The following is a 9,839-nucleotide window of genomic DNA, read 5'->3' as shown; positions in this document are numbered from 1 at the left end:
CACAAAAGTGCTTTTATAAGGATACTTTCTAAAAAGTGCTTACCTTTATAAAAGCACTTCTGTAAAAGTGATTTTTAAAAGTGCTTTCATAAAAAATATTTTTATAAAAATACTTCTACAAAAGTATTTTTATAAAAATAATTTAATAAAATTGCTTTCAATGGGTATATATTGAAAGAAAATGAGGACAAAATAATCAGTTAATCACATCCTTATTTAAGTGCTTGTTAGAGAAAAAGACTTATCAAACGCCCAATATAAAATAAGTGCTTATTTTAAAAAATAAGCATTGAAAAAACTGGGTGCCAAATACAAATACTTATTCAAATAAGCACTTGTTTTTAAACACTTATTTTTAAGTTAAATACTCCCAAACATGACTTAAAATGTTTTTTCGTATAAAATTGCATTAAGAAAAAATTGATGAAAATCTATACATTTATAATCAACACATTATATTCATGAAAACTTACTGTCACGTCTGTTTTGTACTTGCATGTTGCCATTGATGGGGGATAGGAGTGACATCTACTGAATATCAGGATTAATAACTTATTTATGGTTATATAAAAAGCCTATATTTATAATAACTATTATTGATATATTATTTTGACTTGTATTTGAGTTTTCCTAACGTACGGATACGGTGTGTCACTGCACGTCTCTTGCAATTGCGTTTACGACACTCTCACACAAGATCGCTTTAAAAATGGCGAGTCAAACGTAGAAACAACAACGAAGAAAAAGAAAAAGAAAAACCAAAGCAAAGAAAACAACAGTTGGGGGACCAATACAAGCACCAGTTGGGATGTTCTACGAGCCGACATGTAAAACAGGTTATGCAATTGCAACCAATCACGAGTGAACAAGTCAGTGTTCCATAACCCACAAGCAGTGCTCGCAGCAGATCCGTTGTCTCACAGCAAACGCACCCTCATCCATTCCAACTCTCTTTTAAAAATATAATAAAGATACGAGCAGCCAAAGAAACACCAAGTCCAGGCACAAGAACCAGAGTTACAGACGTTTAATCCCAACGACTGAATGCAGCAAAACACTGAAAAAGGCAAAACAGTGATGGGTTATATTTATACTCGCCCAAAGAAAAAAAAAATGGATTGAATAAGCAGCAACTGAATGCGTGGAGAGAGATAGTAAAGGTCTAGAAAGAGTCCGCTAAAACATTTCTCAGGCAGCACAACTGGAGAACTTAAAATGCAAATTCTATATATTAGATTGAATGCGGTGGACAACCAAATCTGGAAAGATCACAAAGAGAATGATTGGGTGGAGAATAGCGTTTGAATAATAACACAGTTGATAGATGATGGTGATCGATCCCCCTTCAATACCAAAGCATTTTAGTTTGGAAATTACAATAGTGACAGTGGTGTTCTCATCTCTAGAAAGCTCTTGCATGTCCTCCATGGCTCCTCTTCTTGTTCAATCATACATCCCTTCCTGCTCCCATACGTCTACAAGAAAATCTACCATTTCCTGGCAATAGGAGCCCAATCAATGTTGTAAGAGTTACATAATGTTATAAGATTAGATGAACTGCCATAAAGCGAATACAGACTTACAGAGAGTGATATAGGCTGGGGGAATGGCTTGTTTGTCCCGAGTAAACTGTCATAGGTCGCATTCCAACTGCAAAGCCACAAATGGTTGTACCATAAAAGAGATTGAAAGCATTGAACAAATGTGATAACAAGATTGTAAATAATCAACTGCTTTTATTGGTAATAATTAATTTTATTTGGCATTGACAAACACTAAGTTATGGTTTATTGATGTGGCAATTGTTTTAGAGTGTGTTTCCTAGGATTCCTGATACCCACACATCCCATAGTACAACCTGTAGACAATTAATGTTGACTTTTCTAGCTTATAACAGCTCTCCACTACCTCACACGGTGAAAACACCACAATGTAATCAGATAGGATCTACAAAAGACTTTTGGTCATTCATGAACATGATCCACCTATGGAACCAAATAAAGTAAATAAAAAAGATCAGCCAGATTAGTTTTCTTTTTTTTTAAATTTAATTTTTGATAACTAAAAAGTAAACTTCAAACTATACACATTTAGTTACCCCGTACTTAGTATGGGGAAGCAAGTAGAAAGGTTCTGCCTATTGATCAAAAAAGAAAGGTTATGCCTTTCCTTATACAGAACAACACTGTCCCAACTAAAATGGTTTGTGCAAGAAGATTAAACTTAATGTAGATAAATATGAGAAAAGTGAGAGATTCACACCTCAATCTGGGTTCTCGAAACTGTTGTGTCTTGTTCTCAGACTTTCCAACCCATTGCTGCCTTGTTTGAGTCCACAGAAGAAAACCTGGAAAAGACGAATAAAATGGAAAATTGCATTAATTAATTAATGGAAAATTGCATTAATTAAGAACAAAGGAAACAAGAAAATGGTGTTAGAGATTATTGATTGCCCTCACAACCAGTATAATACCATAGGTAAAGAAGAACCAGGAATGCCAAATGCATTATCTCCCTTAGAACAATGGGGGAAAAAGCCATGCTAGTTGGATTTCCAAAGCCATCCAGATTGTTAAATTAATGGAACAATTGGGCAGCCACATATCCATGTTGAGATCCATGGCCTATGAATATCATCAAATGGAAGATCAAAGATTGCATACAGCATTGAAGAATGAATCAGAAGAAACTTGCCATGATTTATGAACTCAGGAGGGTTGCTAGTGCTGCCAACTCCACCATGGGGATCAAAGGCTTGATTTAAAGTGCTGATTGATGAGATGCTTCTCTGAGATTGAACTGCACTGTTGTCCATCTCACATGTGCTGGTGCTCCAAAAATCCTCTGATATGCTGGGTTTATTCACAGTACGGCCTTGAATTCTCAGTCCCTTTGATGGCTCGTCCACAGCGATGATCGGTGTGGGCTTAGTACAGCATCCAAGACAACCTCTGCTCTGTTACAAATCAGGTTTAACCACATAAATGATTAGCACCAGCCATCAAACATCAATCCTTCTTATAAGTGAAAAAGGCTCTTAATAATGTTTATATACAGCATTGATGTGTTCTTTACCCAGTGCTAAGGTAACGCCTTCAGGAAGCACAATTAAGTTTTGCAATGTCAATGTTTATATACAGCAAAATTACAAGGGAAATGGACACATTTCTGAAGCGTTCTGATTGTTATTATCTTAGAAACAATTAATTCATCCCATACAAAAAGCAGAGATTAGTACCTAATTCACAGAGAGAACAAACTAGCATATTTCAAACCCCGATAGTAGAGGTCTTAATTTGTCACAGTGGAAAGGGAAAAATATCAGGTGGAATGAGAGTGATAACCAAACTTTTAATAACGACCCATGATTGAAGCAAGTGCTAAACAGAAGGAGGACTGCATTAACATCCAGCATCTGGGTTGATGGAACATATGACAATCAGCAAGCATAACATTTCCAAGTGTATGCAAACAGAATCCCCCATTGCCTATCTGCATACATGCATTAGTTCTAATACATGAAACTTCCAAAGGGACCCCCAATCAAGTTTATCAAACTGGTATCCAAGTACTTTATACTTGGCATGATTAGTCATAAATTGGCAGAAATGAAATTGATACGGATTTAATAATTCCACACAGTGGTGTCAGATGAATGTGCCAAAAGAAATCAATATAAATAGGACTTTCATTATCAACTCAAAATGAAAATCACCATCACAAGAAATTTTCATTTTGGAACTAATACATGTAAAATCTTCCTTGAATGGATAAATTGTTAACTCAAAATACTGCAAGAATCTTGATACCACAAAACACAAAGTGGCTTTGACACTTTGTTTTCCATTTAGTTATGCTATTTTGGATTTACTAGAAAGTGAGCAAACTACAGACATGATAAAAATACAATAAGTGCACATGCAGAGTAGCCAGAGAGATGATCAAGTCAATCATAACCATAAGTCCTTAATCTTGAATATTGTATGCACAAGATCTTTTTCCCATAATTGGTTCCATTTTTTATTGGTGCCAGAATTGGCTTTATCCTCGTTATCATGAACAATATTCTCCAAGGGTTGTCCCCATAATTGGGCTTCAGATACAGAGATCATCCGTTGTAAGACAATATACCTCAAAATAACTTGTCACTACCTTGACTTACATCCTTCCATCCTTCCCCTTCCCATGTTAGAGGTTTCAACTTGAAACCACAAACTCCTGATTCAGTGTTCTCCATACCCCATAGTCTTGCTGGTACATACCAAACCATCCCAATCAAGTTAAAAACCGTTGAACAACCCCAATGTTGTTTTGGATGTAACCAATTAAAAATCTACCTTAACTGGATTGGTCACTGGACATTATCCCCACCCCTACCACTTCTTCTTTCTAATCTGGATGGTTTTGTATATAGAAATAAGTGCTCGATGATGAGAATTGCTACCATATAACAATTCCACATAAAAGACGAAATAATAGCATAAACTTGAAGAAGATTTTAATGGCAGCTATATAGATTATCTTCAAGGTCATTGTCAGAAAATGAAAGCGAAAAAAAAGCAAATAAAAGAGAAAATGAAACCACGAGATTCAGCTTTCTCTCTTACACTGAACAAAGCCCTCAATGTTTCCTTAAGCTTCTCCATCACAACCGCTTCAGAGCACGCAAGTAACAAGGAGCCCAAAAACCAAGAGTATAACCCTCCACAAGTACAAATCTTCGCCATGTGCATCAGAAAACAGTACTTCAATTCAAAAAAATCCAATCCATTTTGGACAGAAAAGCAAGTTCCACTAAAGGAATAATTTTCCCAAACCTCAAGAAAGGAATGCAAATTAAAAAACAATAGAAAAGCCACAAAAGGTTAACGTTTTCTAATAAATCGTTCAAGGTAGCTTAACAAACAAGCATAATGAGATTCTACTACACGATAAGCATAAGTCAGCTACAGTAACACAGAGCATCACTACAAACGAATAACAAAATTTGAAGCACAAAGGTTTAATATAAAACATAAAGCATGTTCTAAACCAACCATTGAGTCTACGAAAAATTCTCGATCTACGATGGAAATCGATTACTTACCCCATGCATGCGAGAATCTGACTGATCCAAGATGTAATAGATCTACTTAGTAGCATTTATACTAAATCCTTTGTCAAACCTCAGATCCTCTCGTCGAAACATCGAATCCAAGAAGGAAAGAAGTGAAGGCCCTGAGATGAGAAACAGAAACAGACTACTCTGAGTTTCATCCATCAATAAATAGAGCAAGCGCGCATAACAACCATTAAATGAAAATACAATTAGGAAAGCCCTAGTTTTCTACCAGGATTCCACGAATCCAAACAACAGACCTCTGTAACTCCATCTTCGTTTTGGTCCTCTCTCTCTCTCTCTCTCTCTTTGTCTTTTTCTCTATCCCTCCTGATTTCGATAGCCCTCTGGTCTGGTTAATACAAACCAAAAGGCTCCTTCTTTCTTCCCCTGCTAATTATCAGAATAAAAAAAAAATGAAAATTAATATTAAAGATTAAAGAGATAAAAAGCTTAATAAGGTAATAATAATAACGTCCACGTTGGCCCACTGTCCAGAGATTTGGACCGTCCAATTCCAGAAGGGGCACGGGCACCGTCTTTTCCTAGTGGGCCCAGCCCACATAACCAAGATTCCGATCTCAGTTGATTATTTAGGAATTAGGATGGGCTTTCTGGGCTGTTTCCAGGATAAGGAAAAAACCGGTTTCTGACAAACGTGGACTTATCCAATTTAGGGTCAAGAAGTCTCGGATTACGTTTACCCACTTGGGAATTGGGATAAAGTTGGTAGGGCACGTGTCAGTTGCTGAAAGGATGAGGGACCTCCGTCGATTGGGTTCCTCTCAAGAGTCAAGAGATTAACAAGGCCGTGGGCCCGTGGCCCATGATCACTATCTCTAGTTGAATAGTCCGTTCCTATCCACATCCAGTAGTGGGTAATGATCGGTTAGATTATCGGCAAAAGGTGGAATAGGTTTCAAGTACAATGAGAACCATATAATTGGGATCTGAATCCTGTGAAGTGTTGAACAAATGAACGGCCCAGATCACACAGTTGCGGTGGCTTGTAAGCTACCTGATGCTTTCTCACAAAAGAGAAGAGCAACAAAGGAAGGTAGGATTGGTAGATGTATAGATGTAGTATGTATGTATGTATACCCCTTGAAGCTATGATTTTAATTCCAGAATAGATGGTTGATACTATTCCATTTTCTCGTTCTTGGGTTAATGGGTTCCCACTTCTGGTCTCTGTATAGTTTTTCTTTTTAAATTTTTCCGGGTAAGCAGTTTGTGTTTGACTTGTTTGTTATTGGTTCCCTTTTGGTTCATTTCATTGAACCACCATATCTATATGGTATCTTTTTCAATCAAGGGGTACCTACCTACCTTGGGCTGGGCCACAGTTTCATTCAAATTGACCACAGCCAAGTCACTGATGGGCTGGAACAGTGTCTCAGGCCCGCGTGCTTGGTTGCTCTCTTTTGGTTGGTTTCCTGCTGAGCTCTTGTTGGGTATAAACAAGAGGGAATAATATAAGACTGGGCAATTCAAAAGATAGATATCTCATGAATTGAGAGAGAGAGAGGATTCATCATTTGTGGGGCCACTATATAAATTTTTGGGAAATAAATTGAGGTCCAGCTCCTATCAGTCCTAGGTATATAAAATAAGGGCATCTTCAAAACTTTGCTCCGTTTCTGGGTCCACGCAAAACTATGTTTTGCAATTTGCAGAGATGTAAGGATTACAGAGGAAGTTGGGGAACAGTGTTGTCAAAAATTTACAGAGAAATTGAGCAATAAAAAGGAAAGAAAGTAGTGGCAAAAACGCCAAAAATCAATATGGCTAGTTTAGATTACTATATAGAACAATTGTATCTAGATTAGTGTGAAGAAAAGTCAAGTATCGTAGGAACCAAGCTCATGTTACAAACTTACAATAGTCAACGTTTAGCATGGCTTGAGTTTGTACTCTTGCCTCATCAGATTCTGGTTTATAATTTCCCACAGAAAATTCCTTGATTCTTTGTTCTGTATACTGACAAAAGAAAAGCCAGATCTTTCCCCAGCTATAAAATCAGTGATGACACTTGTTTTTGTAGGAGAAGAGATGACAGACCTTCTGGCCACCTAGTATCTGTTTGGACGATCTACATAAAAATGTCCATGAGAATAACGTATAACAATCAATAGAATATTTTATAGTTGGGACATAATTCAGCTTCATCCTAGGACAACAGAATTAGGAAATTGGAATATAATTTCACAGAGAATGGTGGAATGCTATTACACTGGCCCCGTTTGGTTTTCGGGGTCTGGAGTCAGAATCAGAATGGGCTATTTCAATTCTCTAACTGTTTGGTTAGACAGAATTAGAATCTTATTCTTATTCTTGTTGGAGTGGCATTTCCCCATTTGAGGGAATGGTCATTCCCTGCCCCTCCCTTGAGAATGAAATCTCATTTCTGTTGATTTTAATTTTTATTTTTATTTTCATTCCTATATGAACCAAACAGGCTATAGAATAGACCATTCTGATTCTAATTCAAAAGGATTTTGATTTCGACTCTAACTGTGAACCAAACAGACCCTAAGAATAGAAATGGGATATGGATTCCACCAGTCAAACGGTTGGAATCGAAATGGACCATTTTGATTCTGATTCCAATTCCAGACTCCTACTCCCATGGATCAAACGGACCCTAATTAACTAAAAGCTTGGCTTAAATCGTTATTATCAACAAAAAATATCAATAGAAAGCTAAAGTTTTCCTGCTCCATCCCAGCCATCATCATGGATAGATGCAGTTAAATCGGATACAAAAAAGACCCTTTCCCTTGGGCTGTGTTTGGTTACAATGCAAATAAATTTGCACTGATGCAAAACCATCGCAGTGTAAACGATTTAAGTGTAAATTCTGATTTATTTTTGTTTCAAATTTTAGCTTATTTTATTTAACTATAGTACAAATGAAGTAAACTAACATATGAAGTGAAATAAAGTATAAGCCAAAATAAAATTAAACAAGAATTTGCATTTTTTTTCATTTGCGCTCCCATGCATTTATATTAATGCAAATATAATTACACTGCAACCAAACACAGCCATGATAACACTTCCTGATCCCTCTACAACACCAGATAATAATGTAAACATCCAGATGTTGTTGACTCACTTCTTGGCTGGCGTATTAACAGTATTCATATTGATTAGCTATTAAAAAATTATTAATCAACTAGATGGAACTCTCAATAGATTGCTTCTGTTAAGGGAAACCACAGTCATAAGGGAAAAGAGACAAAGACCCATCTCTCTCCTACAATGCTTGAGGATAAATTATCCTTTAAGCCTGGAGATAATAGAGATATTCATAGCTGGTAAATAGATTATGGGGTCTCCATCTGAAAGCACATAAGTCCCTTCATCATCACATTGGAGAGGCAAGGCTGTTAGCAACTAGAATGAACAATTTAGTTCATCTTGGATTCCAAGGTCGATTAACCCCCTAACACAGAGCTTTTCAACGGAAGGGGGTAAGTGGGTAAAAGACTCTTGGTAGTTTGTATTGGGAAACTTGCTAGATTAGTTCATGTTTAGACAATTACGTTTTCAGGTCAACCTGGGTGTTGTTTTTACTTGTATGATCATTTCTCTCGGATCTTAAAATGGAAAGCTTTCTACAAATTTATATTGCTTTTTGTGTTTGATCAACTAGAAAATACATATTTGTGTGAGAAACATCAAATTTGGTATTTTAAGTGGAAATAGCAATTCGCATTGATCAACTCAAAACGTTTTCAAAACATTTCAAGTAAAAAAATCTCTCTCACACAAATTTGTATTTGTATTGATCAATCCAAAACAAAATGGCAACGCAACGCCACTGTACCGAATACCTCATTTATTGTTTTTTCTGATTGAACCCGAAAAGAAAATTCATATTATCAACTATCTTTATACTTTTATTTGCACTAGCACAAATGCATGAGTGGCAAATGAGAAGAATACAAAATTTGGTTTGCTTTTGCTTTAGGTTTTATTCTATTTTGCTTCAGGTTTCATTTTGCTTCATCTACACTCACATACTTGTGCACCAGTGCAAATGTAAATTACACAGAAAATAAACAAAGCCCAGAAACGTGAATAAAAACTTTGAAGCAGAAGAGAAGTTGGTTTGAAGAATGTACTCAATGGCTGTGAATGTTAGAATACTAGATCCAGCAATTATTCGACTCTATTTGCAATTATCTGGCATGGCCCAACAATTGAATGGGCTATATTTAATATTGGTTCATAAAATACAGAGAGGGGGGCTGCTAGTCAGTAGGGGTTTCAATGAACTAGTTTTGGGTTGGACCTCATCCAAACCAAAATCAATTTGGATGGACTGGATGGACCAATAAAACACATTGAATTAAACAAATTCAGGTTTAATGGTCCAAAGTATTTATTGGATTGAATTGGACCTGATCCAGCTGTATTAAATTTATATTAGATTGGGTTGGATTGAGCCAATATCTGGTCCATTGATATGAAATAAAAATATGGCTATGGGTGTCAATGGACCAGGTTTAGATTGGAATTAATCTAAATTAAAGCAAATTTAAACAAACTGGACAGTTCAGACATTGAATTGGAACAATCCAAAATATTTATGTTTTCATGAGTCCATTTACGTTACACTGGATCAGATTGAACCAAATCCCCTCCTAATCAGAATCTCTTGAATTTAGTATTAAGATATCAAACTTTTAAGGTAACAGCAGAGGACTGATGAAAACCTGTGGCAATCAATCAG

At 36.3% G+C, this 9,839-nt stretch overlaps 1 protein-coding gene across 7 annotated transcripts; it reads right to left on the bottom strand.

Moving 5' to 3' along the window:
- Nucleotides 1–738: 738 nt before the first annotated feature.
- LOC104592441 (uncharacterized) lies at nucleotides 739–5,517 on the bottom strand. Of its 7 annotated transcripts, XR_734411.3 has the most exons (8): nucleotides 5,359–5,517; nucleotides 5,087–5,217; nucleotides 4,608–4,718; nucleotides 2,695–2,956; nucleotides 2,263–2,347; nucleotides 1,584–1,650; nucleotides 1,378–1,497; nucleotides 739–1,057 (listed from the first exon to the last, which is right to left on the bottom strand). XR_734411.3 is itself a non-coding variant. In XM_010251812.3 (7 exons), exons 2-7 carry the CDS (start codon nucleotides 5,093–5,095, stop codon nucleotides 1,444–1,446), a joined length of 588 nt encoding a protein of 195 aa, XP_010250114.1. In that variant the 5' UTR covers nucleotides 5,096–5,217; nucleotides 5,359–5,517; the 3' UTR covers nucleotides 1,203–1,443. The 7 variants fall into 7 exon arrangements, 5 of the variants coding, with proteins under 5 accessions (XP_010250114.1, XP_010250115.1, XP_010250118.1 ...); XR_016079086.1 differs by lacking the exon at nucleotides 4,608–4,718 and having other exon boundaries at nucleotides 2,695–2,951; XM_010251812.3 differs by lacking the exon at nucleotides 739–1,057 and having other exon boundaries at nucleotides 1,203–1,497.
- Between the last annotated feature and the right edge of the window lie 4,322 nt (nucleotides 5,518–9,839).

Source organism: Nelumbo nucifera, chromosome 8 (genome assembly GCF_055504915.1).
Source record: "Nelumbo nucifera cultivar China Antique chromosome 8, China Antique-T2T, whole genome shotgun sequence".
In the NCBI taxonomy this organism is placed as follows: Eukaryota; Viridiplantae; Streptophyta; class Magnoliopsida; order Proteales; family Nelumbonaceae; genus Nelumbo; species Nelumbo nucifera.
Note: the sequence above shows the minus strand (reverse complement) of the source record. Positions and strands in the feature narration are given on the sequence as shown.